Raw genomic sequence first — 20,145 nt, 5'->3', positions numbered from 1 at the left:
ACAGCCAAGATACCCTCAAGTATTTTTTAATTCAAGTGAATTCAATTGAATTCAATTCAGTTCAATTCAATTCAACTGAACAAGCAATGAGTAACAGAGAGGGCCAGAGATAGAGGTCTAATGATCCCAGTGTTCCGTAATCACCACTAGAGGGTGCAATCACCATACATTTTAAAAGCATATAGTTACGAAGGGAATGGGTGGCCTATTTATGATTTTTAAGGTTTTCATATGATTGACACTTAATTTAGAGTGAGCAAAATCCAGTGCTTGTCATTTTGTTTCATGTACGTTAATGTTACTTCTTTAGTTGAACAGTTCTCTAGGCTTTCAGATTTCTTTTCTTTGAATGTTTCTGGATGTTCTCTCATCCTCACTTCAGTCCTTTTGACAGAAATGTTTTAATGTCAAATTTGTTTTAGACGTCACACTTTCATGTGTGTCTTTAAAATGACCTGCATGAGTGCAGCAGAAAGCAAGAGACCTTACATAACATCTATCCACAGCAAATAAACAGTTTGGTGAAAATCATTAAAATATGACATTTTAATGTAAATTAGATCTGTTTCTTTATATATATATATATATATATATATATATATATATATATATATATATATATATATATATATATATATATGTGTGTGTGTGTGTGTGTGTGTGTGTGTGTGTGTGTGTGTGTGTGTGTGCGTGTGTGTGTGTGCGTGTGTGTATAAATTTTGACATGGAGAAGTGTCATTTGTGATAAGAGCAGTTGCCCTTGTCCCATGAACACACATTCAGGGGTCATGAATGTGTGCAAAATTAGGTTCCAGGGGTCATGACAACTCACGTGAGATTTGTTTTTTTCATCTATCTGCCGCTCTTTGTTTGTACAGAGCTAAGACATGAACCTCCACTAGGAAAGCTACAACATTTTTGGAATTTATGAATATATAAGTCCCTACTTCTTCACTGGTGTGGTGAAAACCTACCCTGCCACAAGCCCCTCACTATTTTTTTTAACCACATGCCGTACCCCTCCCTCACTGTATCCTTAATTGTCAAGATCAGATCTGCGACAGGCTGACTCAGAGTGGCGGCTTGACAAACGCAATCATCCGGACAGCCTGGGGTTGAGTGGCCGGTGGTTGGCAGCTGCCCCGACTCCTCAGCTGGGGCCCCTATGTTTTAGGCCCCGAGGGGGGTCATCACTGCCATGGGCCACTACTGACTGACTGGACCAGTCTGGGTGGATTTGAGCTGGGTGTTGGGGAAACTGTTCAGTGAAGGAGCTGGATGGAAAGATGGGGGAGGAGGAGGAGGTGGACTGAGGAGTGCTGCGAGGTCAAGGACAGGATTTAAAAGAAAGGAAGGGGAGGTATTACAGGGGGCTGGTTCAATGGTGGCTGAAGGGATTAGGAAGAGGGTGGGTGAGATTGAGAAAGATAAATATGGATGAGAAGTGTATGACAATTTCTTAAGGGTTCTAAAGAGAACAATCTGGAGCCTTTCCAAGTAACTATCTCAGTATAATGTGTTCTAATGGCTTGGGCCCAAAGGGTGCTGAGGTTGTAGTTGCCAATTTTCTCAACCATCGGACTGAGATTCTTCCTACCCTAATTCATCCAGCCCCTAACGTCTAACCAGGAACCTTGCTCTCCCTTTGCCCCCCATCCCTGGTGACGTGCCATGAATCCGAAGCTATTAGATTATGCAACGTTGTTCAGCCGGTGAAAGCCTACTGGGAGCCTCAACAGACAATTAGCTGAACCACAGTCGTGCAAATGGTTAAGTGTGGACTCCAGTCAATTGAATAATGGGCAATTGCAAGCTCCATTTCATTCGGTGATATGCTCCTGGTGTAGTGGGGGCAAGTGTGTGGGTGTGAGAGAGTACTGCAGGAAAAAAAAACATAATGGCATGATATGTGTTTGCAGTCACTTTAAAGTTTTGCCACGCAGTTGACTCCTGAACCTTGAGTTTCTTTGTCAAATGTTACGAATCACAATTTAACTTTTTTTATTGAAGATTTTTTTTGCAACATTTTGATTGAGAATCTGACTGTGATTTGTGCTGCTTTGCACAATCACAGAAACTCGTCTACTTGCAGCTGCAAGTAGACGAGTTTCTGGGTTCCCGCTGATCATGTGTTACAAAGCATGGGATGTCAATGCTTTGGGCCCTGACCGCGGTTCATGTAACAACTATGGTTGCACCAATTTATCGGCCAGCCAATTTCCTTAATTTTGGGAGAGCGATGATTGGTCAATATGTAAAGCCAATTTTAGTCTCTGATCTTATTTATCTCGGTTTACAGTTAGCAATACTCGCCCCACTGTTGCCAGCTCAGCGACTTTCTTGCTACATTTAGCAACATTTTAGATAAAAAGAAAATTGGTTTTGGCCAAAATTGAAATCGGCAGGTCAGGCTCTTTAAAGATCGGTAACCGGGAAGCAGCCAGAAAACTGCAATCGGTGCACCTCTAATAACATTTGTTGTTAAATGTAGGGCCAAAAGCAGCATGTTGACTGTGCTGATCCAAATTAAGCTTTTCGTGATTAACAGCAATGAAAAAATGTCCTTATAAATGCAAATCATATTTTGTTTTTATAAGATTCCACACAAAACTGGACTTTATTTGTACCTGGTCTGATCTTGAACTTAGTGTAAGATCAGTTAGAGAAGAAGAGTCTGGGAGGGAAGTGGGGTTGCTAACTGTATTGATTGGTTTCTCCAGTAACATCCTTCTGTCTGTGACTGGTTAAGTCTGAGTCTGTGGTGCTATTCATATCAACTGGGCTGCCGAAAGGACGCAGCAACTTGATGTTTGTGTGCAAATGCCATTTGTTGATATTGATTTTTTTCCCCTGAGTAGATTCATGTGGCATTACTGTGTTGTGTTTCATTGTTAACGAAGCCCATTATCATGACTAAACTGTTTACTCTACTTTCTATTAGACTAACTGGTTTGAAGAAATAGTGCTTTTCACATCATAACTAGTCACCTACTGGAAATCTAGATATCAGATGTTAAATTAAAAGGTCAGGTTATCCACTAATATAACTCATCTGTTAGCTGCAGGCATTAGCCCCTTTTCCACCAGCATGGCTGGACCTCAGTTCACCTGGCTAGACTCGCCTCTTGTCAGCAGATCAGAGTTTACAGAGAATTAAAGGAAAATTATTCAGGAAAAAAGTATCTCAAATCCATTTTATTAATGAAAACTTTTAAGAAAAAACAATGTCTAGCCAAACTACTGTACTACAGCACAAAACAGATGAAAACAAGACATAAGCAAAAACAATAAAAATATAAATGCTTATTAAAACTGTATCTAAGTAAAATGAAACAGAAGCAAAAACAAGCTAACTCACAGTGTCAAAAAGTAATTGAAAACATATTTGTGTTTGTGAGCTGAGAGGAGGCCTGACTGATCCAGTCATAAAGTGAGTTGTAATAATCCTACTCACAGTGCAATAAAAACATGGATTAATACCTAAGGGTTTTGGAAACGGCAAAAGTAAAATCATATCTCCAACATTTCTGAAGCTTTTAAAATTCAATGCTGAATTCTGTGGAGTTTTCATTTGGTTCCTGAGAAGATCGGCTGTTTGTCTGAGGTAGCCGGGTGCTGTGTTGTCAACACGGCTGCCCGAAGTGGAGGGCGAGCGAATGTTTCCCAATGGAGACAGGTCAGGTCACAAGGATTAGCCGTGGCACCGGACATCCCCAAATCAACTGATCCGCCTCAACAATGACCGTCTCCTTAACACGACGACAAAGGGCCGAGCGCCGGCAGAGCGAGGCGGAGAAAACGACAGAAGATCAGAGTAATTTGCTCCAACAACGATGTGAGATATTTAAATAGATTGTACTTTGTATATGTGTGTGTGTGTGTGTGTGTGTGTGTGTGTGTGTGTGTGTGTGTGTGTGTGTCTTGCAAACAATTCCTTCTTTATTTTTGTTCCTTTTTATGCCATTTATAAATAAACCATCTCACAAATGCCTGAATTGGTTGTGGTTGTCGAGCTGCACAATGAAATTTAAAGTGCTCTGTCAGCCATCGACTCCTGCGTTCATGCATTCTGACATATTTTCCAAGAGTTTCATCTGTTACATTATAAATACAATCTAATAGCTAACATACAAGCTTCAAGATTTTGGACTTGTCATCGAAAAGATTTGAAAAATCACTTAATCTTCTGCCGTCAGAGTAAATATATTTGCCTCTGCTAATTGTTCAGTCATGTTCAGCATTTGGCAATCACATGGAAGACATGCAGCATACTTATTTACCTGTTTTCCTATAAGATAGGAAAAAAATTACATAAGAAGAACAATAAACACTGTTAGCTTGGCAATATTTAGCAAACAGTTGCCAGTCAATCCATTAAAACAGTTTGAACATGCATACACTGGATTTAAATATCAGCTTTCTTGGCAAAAGTAAAGAAGTTTGTAAAAAAAATAAAAAATAAAAATGGTGTGTTCAATAATCAAATTCTGTTTATTTATAATAATTAAAAAAAGATGTAAAAACAAAAATGGCCACAAATTCTCTACTTTAAATGGAATCTTGTTCTTCCATCTTTGCATGTGGTCAAGCTGTAAGTGTCTTTTGAAAAATTGCCAGATTTGCTGTGGCTTCTGTTTTTTTGAGGAGCTAATGAGGGATCTCTGTCACTGGTCCAAGAAAATGTTTCACACGATGACTAATGAGCCTATTTGTAACTAATTATCTTGTTTGTTATGTTTGTCTTGAATATTGAAACATCGCATCAATTAGAAAGCAAAACAACTGGGAATAAAATCACAGAGGCAGAAGGAAGTTGTCGTAGGTGAAGTGTGTGAATGTGTTTTACGAAACCAGTGCTTGCAGCATAAAATAAATTATTTTAATAGTGACATTAAACTTGCATGCAGCTTATCAGTGGTTACACAGTTGCCAACTTTGCACCACCTTCCAGTTGCAGTGGTGACTGTTTTCTTCATTTGTGTTTATCAGCACATAGATGATATCATAGACAATATTAAGTTAAAGACTAAAACATTTTTAAGAAACACCGTGTCACTTTCTGTTAAAGGATTGTAGTGCAAAATTTCTTCAGATAAACATATAAAATGTTATTATTGCAGTACTTAGTTAAGAAAGCGAAATTGTAACTTATTTTTGTTGTGCTTTATAGATAAAATCGGAGCATTTTCATGTTTCCTGCAAAGAATGAACATAGAAAAAAGAATAGATCCAATAAGCAACCGGAGAGGGCACTTAGCCACACTGATACTCTCTTCAAAAATTACGGCAAGTTTTTCCTCAACAGCATCAAGCTTTAGCTACAACTTGAACAACTGAATTGTGTCGATGCATCACTTTTTGAGCCATACTGGCCACCATGCAGCACACTAACCCTTGCCTATGGGCACATTGATATCTGCAGACTTCTGGAGGGTTGTATGGACAGCTGCATGGGGTCAGTAAGTATCGTCTGACAGCAGATCAATGATGAGAGCCTCCTGCCTGGTTGAGTTCCCAACACTACACTTTTCAAGCCAAGCACCGTCTCCGGGTCATATCTTTGTCAGCTGACAGACTCATCCCGGAGCAGGTTCCTTATCCCTAATACTTTGATTAGTTTTGATGGAGAAACGATCCCAGGAAACTTTTTAAAACAACACAAGTCAGATGTGAGTCAAAGCTGAAGTAGTTCTATGTTTAGCAGGTTGATTGGGCTTAATTCCTGAAAGTCTAATTTGATATGCATTAATCCCTGGATTAGCAAAGTGCTCTCCCCAAGGCGTCCACAGTCTGGGTCTTCAAACCATTCAGGGTCAATAGGAACATATTTCTTTGCAAACATGATGCCAAATTCGATAATTATGAGAAACTCGACGTAAAGGTGTTTTTTAAACACAGCACCTCAGTAGTTCCAAAAACCCATTGTGGCTAAATCCACTCTGTGTCTTTTCAACTACTTCTCATTTAAAAGACGGGGGGGGGGAAAGCCAGGGAGTGAGGAGAAGGCCCTGCTCATTAACCCCTCCGCACTTTACAATGAGTCCTGGAGGCGCACTGTGCCAAAGAGCCAGCACTCCTCTAACTAGGTATCTGGGTGGGGGTGTGTGTGTGTGTGTATGTGTGTGTGTGTGTGTGTGTGTGTGTGTGTGTGTGTGTGTGTGTGTGTGTGTTGAGGTGGATTCAATTTTCCAGTACAATGGTAAAACCCAATCTTTCTCTCAAAAGCCACAGAATGAAATTGCATGAGTTTTACTTTTGTGCCAAACACATTAGCGGTCAATTGAGCAATAACTCTAAGAGCAACACGTGATTGAAATGGTGACAGGTAAATACAGAAACAATCTTATCTGAACATTTTTAACTGAGGACAGACCAAAGAATTTGTCGCACAGCATTTCAGACAGTTTGCAGCCAGCCATCATTTGATATGTTCATGTAAAACAAAACTGTCTGTTCCCAGCGAGCCCAGCCCAGGCCAGTAGAAAACCTCCTCACCACGGCGCCCTTCATGATGGAGGAAACTGTCGAAAGGCCAAATTACAAGTAAAACGTACAACATTAGCAGTCTTCCAAAAACTGTATTCTGTTTTAGGTCATATCTCAAAGGGACTTGACCTCTAATACCATTCACAGTGTAATTGAATCCAACATGTCCATCACTACTTATGGATTTCATTTTTCATTTTTTGCATTAATGTTCATCAGAGTTCTCTGATCACAGAGTTAGATCCTGCTAACAGGTTGAAAACGTACAGCAGTTGAATTAGTGAAATGTTACTGTGCTATAATGCAAATCTATTTTTGTTATTTTGTTAGAAAAATGTGGAACATCATTGTTCCAAACAGTTTGTATTTTTTTGTTTGTTTTTGTGATGTAAAGCACTTTGAACTGCCTTGTTGCTGAAATGTGCTACACAAATAAACTTGATTGATTAATTAACATGTATGTTGTCTTTCTGTCCACATTTTCAATTTATCATTGTTATCCTCACTGAAGCAAAAAGGGACAATGATAAACTGTTATTTGTCATCTTTCTCCTTTTACGACTTAGTACATGTTAATTGGTTAACTGAGTTATGGAGTGATGTTTGCTTCAAGCTTATTTTACTTTCTAGCAGGGATGTGCAGAACCAGACACCAGGATAGAATCCTGCTGTTTCTGCTCTGGACCAATAATCTTCAGACTTTTTTTTACTGTGTAGATTCTGGATTTAAAAAGCAAGTACTTCCAAATTGTTTTAATTTTGCCTAAGATCTCCGCACCCCACCTCCAACCTTCACACACATATGTGGCATGCCCCACCAAGAGCCTCTCTCAACATGAAAAGAAACAACAGCCTACCTCTGTCTAGGAAACATTTAATTTAAAATACACAAATAAGGACAAATTAGCTGAGTAACATTATAATTCATCCTCTACCTGTAATAAACATTCAGTAAAAATGGCACATGTAGGTTAAGAGTACTTTAATATATAAATTCTATCAGGAGACATCTTGTTATCAGTCCTCAGGCTTAATCTTAATTGTAAGAATAATATCTGTCAGATATCACACTGGCTACATGCAGAAGTATGTAGCTATGTTACATTTACATTTACTTGAGTAACTTTTTTTGAAAAAAAAAAAGTACTTTTAGGAATATTTTTACTCAACTACTCTACTTCTACTTAATTAATTTCATTATAAATCAATACTCTCACTTGAGTAAAATTTCTGGATTTTTTACCCACTGAATGAAAAACAAACATGTTTTAACCAAAAATTCACCAGACACAGACATACAGCTGCAATTTTTGTTAAAGTTTCATAAGTTTTCTATTGAAGGAAACTAATTGGAGAAAAATACATTTTGCCTGATTGTTTTTTGTTGTTGTTGCTTATATAAGTTATTGTCATTTTGGTCCTTAAAAATTGAAAATTTCCATTTAACTTTAAATTTGGTCCATCTGATGATGTAATGTTTTAATATGAAATGATCAATAATTTGATCAGTCAGTACTTGAGTAGATTTTTTACCACATACTTTTTTACTCTTACTTGAGTATTTTTTATTTTTTTTGTGATGGCTACTCTTTACTTTTACTTGAGTAAAACTAAGTTGACGTATCACTATGGTTACTTGAGTACAAGTTTCAGGTACTGTGCCCCCTTCTGAGTATAAATGATTTTTCTCTTAGCCATATCCTGTGCTGTCTCATTGCTATGTTTTTTCTGTTGTTGCAAATTTGATTGCCAAGTTGATGGTGTTGCAGTTTTCAATGTAATAAATCTCAAAGACCAAGGTAGCTTACTGTTCCATGTGCCGCAAAAGATGCCCCTTTTCCCACTTGAGCACCTGCCCCCCAAAATATCTGTGGATGCCACTGCTCTCTGCCATTTTTGCAGATGTGGGAGCTTTACCTACTGGCTGCGCTGACACAAACTGTCCCCTCTTCATCCTCTTAAGAAGAAAAAGTCCTCGCCGCTGCCGCGGGGACGCTTTAATTGGAATTTCATGCGGGCTAAACAGAGGGGAAGCTCATGTAAGTTAACATTTGGTCGAATTAATTGGTCCTTTTCTCTCTTTTCACCTCAGTGAGGCTCTTGCGGGCCGCAGACGAAGCTTCCCGTTAATCTCCCATTTTAAAATCAATTCACTGAGACAGACAAAGAGTCCGCCTCGCGCTTTTCTTCTCTTCCTGTCCCAAACGAGCTCCTTTGTGGCCCGCAAATTGTCTAAATCCCCCTTCGGCGGACCCCCGTCGGAGTAGGAGGGTAGGGGGGCATATGAAGACGTCCTCGTGTTGCTGACATCTGATTAGCGCGCGCTCCCGCGACCCATAATCTCCGCCGTGTGGGCGCGCGCCTTAAGTAAAGCTCCCACTCTCGTGTTTGTGGATGTTGAGGCCGCCGCTCAGATGTGAGGGAAATCCAGAGAAAGAGTGCGAAGAAAAGGCCAACTTGCCCGCTTAAGGTTGTTTACTGATGTTCATGTCCCGCGGCCTGCGGGCGCAGGTCGGTCGGCGGTTGCTCTGTGAGCGACGTGCGCGTGTTCGAGCGCGCACGTCGCTCACTGCTCACAAGTCTATGTTTTTATTTGAATGAAATAGGAAACGGGCTAATGAGCGAATTTTGCTTTTTGTGAGGGAATATGCAAATAAGCCAGGAACAAGATGCGCGTTCCCGCACAACGTCCGCAAATGGAGCGTGTTGTTCCCCGGGATTCATTCAGGACAGTTTAACCTGTGCAGTTTAATGGCATTAATACAGGAATGCAAACACTCATCACAAATCCAAGTTTTCAGTGTAATAATCGACAGAGAGAAGACACGGGGAACATTTATTTCACCAGTGAGACATTTTGGACTGACCACGAAATCGATCCAAATAAGAATAATGAGACAGATTCCTTAAAAAAAAAAAACTGTGTCCATCCAATTATATGATTTTCATTTGTTAGAACGCTGAACATTTACCAACCGGGGTCTAAAATCTCTCAATCTCAGCTGTCATATATGTTTGAAATCGTCATTTGTTTTGCAGTAATAACAGTCAAATGTCGCGTGACACGAAACGACTGGGTTTCGTGTTTCACAGAACCGCCTCTCATATGTAATTTTACAGTTTAAAAATAGGACACTAAAGCATGTGTCGGAGAAAGACACATGCTGAAACTCGTAATCTTTTGATTGCCATAGAAATCTTCCAGTTGATCCACAGCCTTCTTTGTAAAGTACAAAGAGAATGAAAAATAAAAAAAATAAAAAAATTCTTCCTACGGTCCCCTAAGTTTTTAACAGCTTGCCTCATTTGAGACATGGACCTACACATCAAGAACTCTTGTTCAAACTGTATCATTGACAAATCATCTTTGTAGCATTTAAAGGGCCGTTTTCTATCGTGTTAGTGGCTGAGATCCACGCTACGTGAACACGATTTATCTCTGCGACAAAATTCACACTCATCCCGGAAACTGACTTCATTAGCAACACCGTCCATTCAACGAGAGATGTGTTGAAAGCTCGGACATCAGCTTCACATAGTTTGGCTTTCGTCTCCTCTGGTCCGTGGAAGTGCAGTTATTTGCTCAACACTGCCGGTGCTCCGCCAGACCTGGGTTAAAGTTAAAGTTCCAACATCACCTTCTGCTCTAGAGCAGTCTGGTGATTCACGTCTGCACTTTCTCTTTGGCCTTTTCCCTTTTTATCTTTCCATTTTCATGACATTTTCTTGTGGATTCAAGCCGTCATGGCTACGTGAATATCTTTCTTGAGAGATTTTTTAAAAAAACAATCCTTTCTATGTTCTCAGAAGACAATATGTTTTTTGGGGAATCAAAAAGACTAATGTCGACAGGCTCATACCTCAAGGGCAGGTTTTGTTTTTTGTTTGTTCTTGTTTTAAATACTCATTTTAAATACTCAGTTTCCCCCTATTTTGATCAAAATTATTTGCTTCGTAAGCTTTATAAAGAGAATTCTGCACCATTCCATCCCATTTTCTACAGAGAAAACCGCTGAATGCGATGCTACAGTCTGACACAGAGAGATGATCCAAGAAAAGAAGACAGAGTGTCACTTCGGATCCTCGTCCCTCCGAGTCCAAAAGTCGAACTTTTCTGTGATCACAACAGATATCTTCTCTAACGTGGTCTATAAAACCAGCCTCTACGCCACCAGCGCTGCGCGCAATCTGTCTCTGGAAGTTAAAAACTCCAAGACATCTCTCTGCGAACTTCGTGCGTTTGCAAAGGGGCGCTGACGGGGTGAAGGTGAGCAGGGCGTCATCTGCCAATATTGGCCTTGCCAGGTTATTCCAGGGCCGGCCGAGCGCGTTAATTAGCTGTTAATAGAAACGGAGCCATTTGGGAGCACGTTGCGACTCTCCGCAGAATGTGCGCCGGGATAATATTGTTCCAGGAGACGTGCGCAGAATGACCCAGACTTTATTAACACGGGGGGCCAGATGACGAGCTGCGGCCTGAGTGCTCCATTATCTCCAGTTCTGATGAGTGGCTCCGGATGAGACGCGCACGCTCCCTCCTCCCCCCGCCCCCAATGCTGTCGGACCCCCGGGGCCGTTTAGCTGCTTAATGTAATTTGCTTTCAAGGGCTGTGTTATCTCCCATCATTTGCGCCATTATTCCCCGAGTCAAGTGTAATTGTGGCTTTATTAAAATCGTGTCTGTCAATAAATGTTGAAGTAAAGTGGACACAGAGCATGCTGGTCTGTCGCTTTCTCCCCGTGCACGTGGAAACGGCTCACCTGCACAGATTACTTTTAGGAAGCAGCCCTCACCTGGCAGGCCTGTAAGCCCAGCAGTATTCATCCTGCTGCCACACTAAAACTGGAACGATAAGACAGACAGGCGAGAATAAGCAAATGCGTAAAAGTGAAAGTGTTTGTACGTCATAAATCTGGGTGTTTGTATGTGAACTGGTTGTTGTTTGCTTTAGTGCATGTTATCAGAATGACTTCTTGTTGTGAATGTTGAACATTTTCTGCCACCTGAAACATGTCAGACCTTCAGGTGATATCTTTTTACATATACATATATTTATATATATGAATTGAAATAACATGGCTGAGACGGTGAGCTTTCATTATAAGTTATAAGTTATTTATTCACATTAACACTTTCCAGTAAAATACATAACATGGGAACTCATATTTAAATAGCAACTTTTTGACCTGTTCTGTACATCGGTCGGGTGCTTCGGCCCTGTGTTCCACATATAGGAGGAAGAATGCTAGATGACAAAGAAAAGAAATCCCTACAATGTTCCTATTAGCTCCCTCTTCTTGGGTCTGGTCGGCTCATTCGTCCCCTCTGTGTTAGTGCACGGGGCCCCTAATACTCGCCACACCCATTTGAGTCCAGTCTCAGGGGGCTTTCTCACCTCAGGCCTGGATTTTTTTTTTTTTTTTTTTCCAAGAACACCAGTCATAGTGACCCCAGAGAGCCCGCCATCAGCCAGCCCTGTCCTCTCAGCAGATCTCAGCTCTGCGGCTCTCTCAGGGCCTCCGAGACGGCAGAAAAGCCGCTCTCGTGGAGCTTCCTGATGTGCTTCTTCAAGTCAAAGTTGCGGCAGAAGCCTTTGCCGCAGGTGGCGCAGGTGAACGGCTTCTTGTCGTTGTGCGTGTGCATGTGAAACGTCAAGTTGTAGATCTGATGGAAGGCCTTGTTGCAGATGGAGCACTTGTACTGCTTCTCCCCGCTGTGCGTCAACTTGTGGTTCTTGTAGTTCCCTAAAAACATACAAACGAAAAGAAACCTGAATGAACAGAGCAACCCTGAAGTTAAAAGAAAACAAAAAGTGTCCAGTGCAACACAAAAAAAAAAAAATCATGTAGCAGGTACAGCTAATAAAGCTGGCTGTCATTTTTCTTTGTGTCAGTATTTCTGAACATTCCTCCTGACTACAGAGAAACACTTAAACACTAAATGTTATGTGACTTATTAGTCATCACATCAACCTGCTGCCACTTCCTGTGACTTCCAGAAAAAAAAAATGACATAACGGTTTATTTATATATGTGTGAAACTACAGTCAGGTGGAAAAAAATCCAGTTCAAACCACCGATAAAATACACCATCTTTTCTTTTTATTCATTTAAAAAAATAACTAAATAAAAACATTTTCTTTAAATATAAAACAAGGAGGTGAAATTTGTTTCTTTCTTTAAATCAGGTTTGTGAAATTGAGTGGACAAATATCAGAATTTAGAAATCATCAATCTGGTTTTATTTAAAGGTAAGCATATTGTCTCAGCAAAAACATAAACCGACTCTATATTGTCGTTTATTTCAACATTATGCTTCAAATTATTATTTAAAAAAAAATCTAAATGTGGGAGGTGAGTGACATTTTTATGTCACACAAACTCATAAATATATTAAACAATTTGTCAGTTAAATCTTTCATTTATTTAAGTAGTTTACTTTAGTTTAGTAGTCGAGTATTTTTAGGTACATATTTTATCATTTCAAGAGAAAAGCGGTGAGCAAAGTGAGGATTAAAAATCTCTCTGCGCAGAGACCCACCGTGAAACCGGGCCCTGCGCGGAGTCTCCTTCCCTTAATTACATGCTTTATTTTCTTCTTCTTTTTTTTTCTTTTTTTTGCGTGTTAAGGTCGAGAAGTTGTCAAACTTTGTCAGAATCAAGCGCTGTGGCAAAAATTCAAAAAGAAAAGAAAAGAGACGAGAGAAAAAAAAAAGCCAACTTTGCTGGAGTTCAAGCAGCTGACCCAGAGCAAATGCTGCCGTCTTCAGGAAAGAATTAGTCCGTGGAAAGTGCCACGTCCTATTTGTGCTGATGGCTTTCGGTGAGCCTGCAGATATTTACCACAACGCGGCTCCCAACCAACGGGTTGGGGATGCTTCCCGCATCCCCAACCCAACATGCGGGAGCCTGTCGGCGTTCCGTCACGAACAAAAAGCAACAAAAAAATCGGCCTGTACTGATATAACTCAATAACACAAATAAGTTATCGCTCTTACTGAGCTTTTCTTTCTTCTTTCTTTCTTTTTTTCTGCGTAAACTACTGAAGTAAAAATATCAATTCAGCCACGGAAAGCGCTAACTGACTTCAGACGTTTATTTACCTAATTCAAGCGCCAGACCGAAATAAAACTACCACGTGTATTATAATAATAATAATAATAATAATAATAATAATAATAATAATAATAATAATAATAATAATAAAGGGACAATCGAGGACAATTCCCTCTTTTTTAAAGTTACTTTTAAACGTTAAGCGTTTTGGTTCAAATGCGCGTCACGTGTTTTTAATTTTTAATTTTTATAATATATGTAGTTTAGCTAGATTACGCGTATTAAAACTAATGCGTCAAAAAAAAAAAAAAAAAAAAAAAAAACCCTGAATGAATACATTCAACTCGTTAGTGACGGGTGTGAGGCTTCATGAAACACGCACCTTTCTGGTGGAAACCTTTCCCGCAGAACTCGCATACAAACGGCTTGTATCCGGCGTGGATGCGTACGTGCGTGTTGAGCGTGGAGCTCCTGTTGAACGCCTTGCCGCACTGGTTGCATTTGTGCGGCTTCTCCTAGGTGGAAGATATTTGAAGAAAATAGGTTTACGGAGCAGTTGAAAGCAAATTGAGTGTGTGTTTGTCTCTCTCTCTCTGTGTGTGTGTGTGTGCGTGTGTGTGTGTGTGTGTGTGTGTGTGTGTGTGTGTGTGTGTGTGTGTGTGTGTGTGTGTGTGTGTGTGAGGGAGCCAGGCCGGCTGCAGGTGTGTCTCACCTGAGTGTGGATGATCTTGTGCCTGCAGAGCGTGCTGGCCTGTCGGAAGCCTTTGCCGCACACTTTGCACACAAACGGCCGGGCTCCGGTGTGCACCGGCATGTGTCTGGTCAGGTTATAATGCGCGTTAAAAACCTACGAGAGAAAAACACACACACACACACACACACACACACACACACACACACACCCACACACACACACACACACACACACACACACACACGATCCTGTTAACATGTGTGTTCTAGTCACACTCTCTCTGGTTTGTCTTGGAGCGGACAGCTGTCGTTCCTTAAAGTTTACCTTCCCACAAACTTCACACGTGAAGTTTTTGTGCTTGCCGTCCGAGTTGCAGCCGCCGGAGCTGAGCTTGCTGTGAGTCTTGACGCCGTTCTTCTCGCCAATCAGAGCGTGGTTCTCCTTCACTATCTGGTCCAGCTGGCCCGGCAGATGCTCCTTGTGTGGGTACTGGGGAGTGGGGAGCTTCTCGGAGCCAGCGCCGGCTAGCTTGGCGTTCTCCAGCAGCAAGAGTCTGTGGTGCGCCGACAGGGACGCCTGGGCCTGGGGGGTCGAAAGCCAGTGTCCGGCCAGGAGCTCTGACTGCTGGTACGCAGAGTCCAGGTAATTCAGGTAGTAAAGCGAGCCCACGCTGGGCACGGCCACGGCTTGATGGATGACCTGCGGCTTCACCACCCTGCTGCCGGTGGTCGGCACCGGTTGCTTCAACGTGGAGTCCGCTCTGGCGCACACGCCGCAGTTCCCTTTGCACGGCGCGGCCGTCGATCCGCAGAACGTTCCTCTGAGGCTGGCTCTCCAGAGCTCCGAGTAGTTCATCAGCGCCTTGGCCTGCAGGTCGTAGCTGAACGGCTGCAGCGGGATCATGCAGGGGATGGGGGAGCAGAGGCCGAGCAACTTCTTCCCCTCCGAGCGCTCCTCCGCGCCGCTCCTCGGCTCCGAGCTCTTGGACATGATCCGGTCGATAGAGAAGGCCAGGCTCTTCGGAGCCCCGGAGGGCCCGGTCCTACCGCAGGACATCACCGTCTCCAGAGAGGCAGAACTTGCCATTAAAAAAAAGAAAAAAAAAAAAAAGGAAAAGAAAAAAAAGAAAAAGAAAAATTCTTGCTGTTCGCAGCAGAACTTGTTGGAAAGTCCGAGCGTTCCTATTTTGTCACTCCTCTGAGTTCCCAGCAGCAGAAGCGGATACAGGAACCATCAGTTTGATGCGCACCTTGCTGTCAGAGTGTCATCCTCCCCCCCCAACGCCTTCCCCAAAACCCCCATGCACACAGCGGCGTCCAGGGGTGATTGGTTAATCCTCATTAACTTTTGCGCGGAAAATTAACGGGACATTTTCGAGTCAAGAACCAAAGAATAATAAGAATAAGAATAAGAATAAGAAGAAGAAGAAGAAGAAGAAGAAGAAGAAGAAGAAGAAGAAGAAGAAGAAACAGAGGGAGGACAACAGAATCAGAAGAAGAAGAAAAAAATGTGGGAGCTCCAGGAGGATGCAGGAGCGCGGAGTTAAGTGTGAGTTAGAGGTTACCTCTTTAATGCTCAGATGACTGGAGAGCAGCACGCTGGCAGCGCCCGCCCCCTCCTCAGCGCGGATCCTGACATCAGCGGGCAGCAGCGCAGCCTCCACCGGGCGACCAGGAAACGCCCTCATCAACCTGCGCGCCATCAAATCAGGAAAGTTGAGGGGCTGGAGCCTATAGACACAAACGACTCTCTTTCTTTCTTTTCTCTTTTCTTTTTCATTTTTTTTGTCTCTTACCTGAGGAGGAAAATGTGTAAACACGTTCTGACTACGCTCATTAAACAACAGGAAAGAAGCTGCTTTCATTTGGTTAACAACAGAGTAATCTCTGTGTTTGTGCTTCAGTTTGGGATTTTTTTTCAAGAGAAAGTTGCTAATCCTCTGAGATGGGATCCCCCCCCCTCTCTCTCTCTCTCTCTCTCTCATCCTCACTTAAACAAGCCGAGTTTTACACTTTGGACCTCCAATTTCCACCTGTTTAAAGCGCGCAGACGCCCCTTTGGGTCCTATACGCTGTTCCTCCACTCGATTGTAAGGAAGCAATTTTCCAGCGCGATTCACAGAGAAAGAGACGGAAAAAGAAAGAGAGAAAGAAAAAAAAACAGAAGCTCATTTACTTTCCGCAACTAAAGCACTGCGTGAACGTGTTTTCTTTTTTTTTGTTGTTGTTGTCGTTGAAATAGAAGAGAGGGATTAAAGAGGGAGAGAGGAGAAAAAAAACTCAAGTTAGTGAGCTGTAAAAAGAGAAAATAGTAAGAGGGTATTTTTCCCCTCTCTCTCTCTCTCTCGCTTTCTCTACATTGTTTAGAAGGAATTTGCTGGAATCCACTTGTGTGACGGAACAGCCTCGAGCTTGTAGGCCTTTTTTTTTATACCTGAGGGCGTCTGAGTCTGAGAGACAGGAGAGGTTACGACCCACCGACACAGAGGGACGATGCATATGCAAAGCACATGTGGAAAACATCTTAAGTAAAGAGACCCCCTTTTTTTCTTAGTTCCCAAACATTTGTGGTAAAAAAAAAAAATACAGCTGGTGAAGCAAGTTAAACAAGCACAAAATTAGAAAGGATAACACCGTGACAAAAAATATGTTTTATTCTATCAAAAACAAACCAAAATTTAGAAACATTTGGGGGAAAAAAAAAGAAATAAAAGTCTTGACCAAAAAAATGTTTTAGAGGTTCATCAGTATTGATGAGCCTCTATATAAACCCTCCAGTGTCTTCGTGGAGCCACTTACATTTTCAGGTGGACAGTTAAGAGCAAATGTTTGGACAACTTTCTTCTTTTCTTTTCTTTTTTTTTGTTTTTTTGTTTTATTGGAAGATTCAGAAAATGCAGGAGAGAGAACCAAACTAATCATTCCTAAAGTTAGTTTGTATCAGTCTGTTCACAGAGACAAAATATGAATCGACAAACATTTTGAACAGTTTTCATTTTTCTTGGGCAGATGGGTGCAGCTGCTAAAATGAACCACGACTGCGTACCGATCTCCAGCCGACGTTTATTTACAACAGTTACATTTCGGAGTGAAGAACCATGCAAGATGCATTAACTGTGTCTCACCACTGAGAAATGTCAGGCCGTTATCCTGAGATTTTCTTACAAGGATTATGTGATGCTTTCATATAACCTATTGATTTCAGCAATCATTAAGTTCACGATGGTGCGATTCATTTCCATGTGCCAGTGGGGTGGGGGTGGGGATGAGTTGTTGTTTATGGGTATTTGCTGTTTGCAGGATCTTCTAAATACAAACGGCCGCCACTGGGGCAAATTGGGTCAGATTAACAGCAGTTCAAATGGCCCTAATGGAGGAAGGACGACGGCAGTAAAGAACCTGGAGACCAGAGCAACTTTTCTGGAGCCAGACCTGGGGAAGTTAGCACCAGGCGGTGGGCCCACTTCCTGTGGGAAGTGGCCTTAGAGAACGGGTCAGAGGTTCTATCATCCACAGTGGCTTGGAATAACAGCTTCCTCACCAGAAACAGGTTGTCCAAGGTGGACTGGGTCCACAAGGTGTCCTCCCTTTGGACATTTTCTGGGCATTTTAACTCTTGCAGGAGATGTCAGGGGAGAATTAGAAAGAACTGAAAACACTGTTTGTCACTCCAGGAATGACAACCCGTCAGGATGTCCCCCCCTCCCCCTCAAAGTAAACAAGAGATAAACAGAATATGATGACAAAGTTCAATAATATGAAAAACCCACACTGTAAAAAACAAAGCAAAAAAAGTCTCTAATTACAGTAAAATACTGGCAACTGTGGCTCCCAGAATTTTATTATATAAGTCCAGTAAAAAACAAAAAGTTAGAGATATGTATTTTTTTGTTGTTGTTGTTTTTTTACAGTGCATGCTTAGGTAATCACCTAATTAACTCACAACACCTGCAAACATTTCTGAGTCTCTAATTGGTCTCTCAGTCTGGATCAACAGGTCGACTGGATAGTTGTCCAGAAGACAGTTCCTGATTGTTCACAGAGTGCTATATCCTCAAAGAAGGTTAAGTGGAAGGAAAAAGTGCAGTAGTTAGATCACATTCTCTGGTCTCCAACCTGATTTAACTTGCAGTGTCATATTTAGTGACACATCTTCATTCACCTTCTTACCAGCAACTAAAACAAAAAAACCTCAGGCCTCGTAGATCATTTGTTTTTTGTTTTTCCTTGTCTGGTCAGGAAGGACAGCATTCATTCAGCTCTGGACAGGTCCACACTCAGTCTGGACACGGAGCAGCATCTGTTTTTCTTTTGAGTGCCACATAGGAGAGTCTTGTAGATTATGTATCTGTGTCCCAGCGCAGCCCTCTGAGTGGGATAACCAAGCCGTGATCTCCGTGGATACGACTTCCAGCAGAATTTACACCTCCATGTTGCGGATGCAGCTGCTGTGATAGACTTTAATCTTAAACATTGCTGTTCAGATTTAAACTGTATTTGTCTATCAAGCTTGAAGCATGAATAGCAATGAGGAGGGAGGAGGATGACAGTGAGGGGAAAAGCGTGAGCAGCAGCTCTGGGGTTTTTAAACACAGTTATGACTCACAAAGACTCACAGAGAATGTAAGGATTCAGGCTCTTGCTGTGATCAGGCTAAGGTACTCAGTGCAAAAACACACTTACTGTAGATTTATAATACATGATTCTTTCTGCCCGAACCTGCCGAGATGTGGATGCAAAGCACGGCAGGGGGTTCAAATTAATTTGTATAATGTCAGGCGTTTGTACAGAACCCTGCAACTTTTCATTTTTGCCGATAAGCTGATAAAAATGTTGGGAGTGTTTCCTCGTGCGGAGCGAGGCTGAAAGCAGAGGCACAGACATATTTAATACATAAAGGAAAAAATATTGTGGATTGTTAGGAAGAATCTTTTTTTCTATATGTGCTCCTTATGGATGTGCCATTGCGATAAGATGGATAAAAACAACGATACTCGTCACACTGGTGATCCTGTACGGGTCGTGAGGGTGAACCAGGGTGATGTTTGCCTTTAAAATGTGACAGTCCAATGGAGTTCAAACTGTATATATATATATATATATATATATATATATATATATATATATATATATATAAATCATTATTTTGTGTCGCAAAAATTTCTGATTAATCAATGATAAACATTTGGCTGAATAGAATGATTGACATCTATACCTCCCACATTCTCTCCATCTTCCCCTTCCAAGGGTTTCCATGTTGAGTTTTCCCAAAACACTGTGCGGTTCTTAACAAATGGGTTTCTTTTTTCTGCAGCTGTTCAGAATACAAGTAAATGAAAATATAATTTGGAAACGGCGATAAAAGCCTAAAGTTTGTACTTAGAGAACACGAGCCGTACTCAGCAACACTCAGATTAACACCTGATATTAGACGTTTGAGTCTCATGGTCATAATGCATAACACTCATAGTGGTTGGTGTTATAGGGTGAGCATTTTTAAAGCAAAATAATATTCCATAAAACTCATTGAAAACAAACCAGCATGTAATTATTATTTTTTTGAGAAAATATTTCTTTGGTCAACCTTCCAGACACTCGGGATGTCTGAATTATTGTTTTTATTTTTTTATGTCTTTTTATTCTTGAGCTCACAGAACCAAAGGCCACATTTATTATTATTATTATTATTTTTACTTCCATTCAATAGTTTTCCATCGGCCTGTTATTCCAGAAATACGAATACGAATAAAACACATTTGCTTGTCTTCGCTTCACGAGCGTCTCATTTTCACTTTCAGTGTAATAGCACTTCTACTTTGCTGTTGTTTTCATTGCCATGTCTAATAACTTGTGGTGCAAACACCATTTTTACACGCAAATGAATAATTAAGGGAGCGTCTGCATTCGTTC

General features: G+C 41.3%; 1 protein-coding gene across 1 annotated transcript; it reads right to left on the bottom strand.

Annotated features, from left to right (window-relative positions):
- Positions 1-11,580: 11,580 nt before the first annotated feature.
- Positions 11,581-18,083, bottom strand: fezf2 (FEZ family zinc finger 2). Its single transcript, XM_015011314.2, has 4 exons — positions 14,561-18,083; positions 14,255-14,389; positions 13,925-14,057; positions 11,581-12,231 (listed from the first exon to the last, which is right to left on the bottom strand). Exons 1-4 carry the CDS (start codon positions 15,320-15,322, stop codon positions 11,981-11,983), a joined length of 1,281 nt encoding a protein of 426 aa, XP_014866800.1. The 5' UTR covers positions 15,323-18,083; the 3' UTR covers positions 11,581-11,980.
- Positions 18,084-20,145: the final 2,062 nt, after the last annotated feature.

This window comes from Poecilia mexicana, unplaced genomic scaffold (assembly GCF_051168715.1).
Source record: "Poecilia mexicana isolate PSO_F unplaced genomic scaffold, ASM5116871v1 scaffold_5, whole genome shotgun sequence".
Classification (NCBI taxonomy): domain Eukaryota; kingdom Metazoa; phylum Chordata; class Actinopteri; order Cyprinodontiformes; family Poeciliidae; genus Poecilia; species Poecilia mexicana.
This window is presented reverse-complemented; position numbering and strand designations above follow the sequence as displayed.

Excerpts from the sequence above, each read along its gene's own strand:
- fezf2 (XM_015011314.2), bottom strand. The coding sequence starts at position 15,322 with ATGGCAAGTTCTGCCTCTCTGGAGACGGTGATGTCCTGCGGTAGGACC. Across the intron at positions 14,058-14,254 it reads ACAAGATCATCCACACTCAG|GAGAAGCCGCACAAATGCAA; the intron begins GTGAGACACACC and ends TCTTCCACCTAG. Across the intron at positions 12,232-13,924 it reads GAAAGGTTTCCACCAGAAAG|GGAACTACAAGAACCACAAG; the intron begins GTGCGTGTTTCA and ends GTATGTTTTTAG.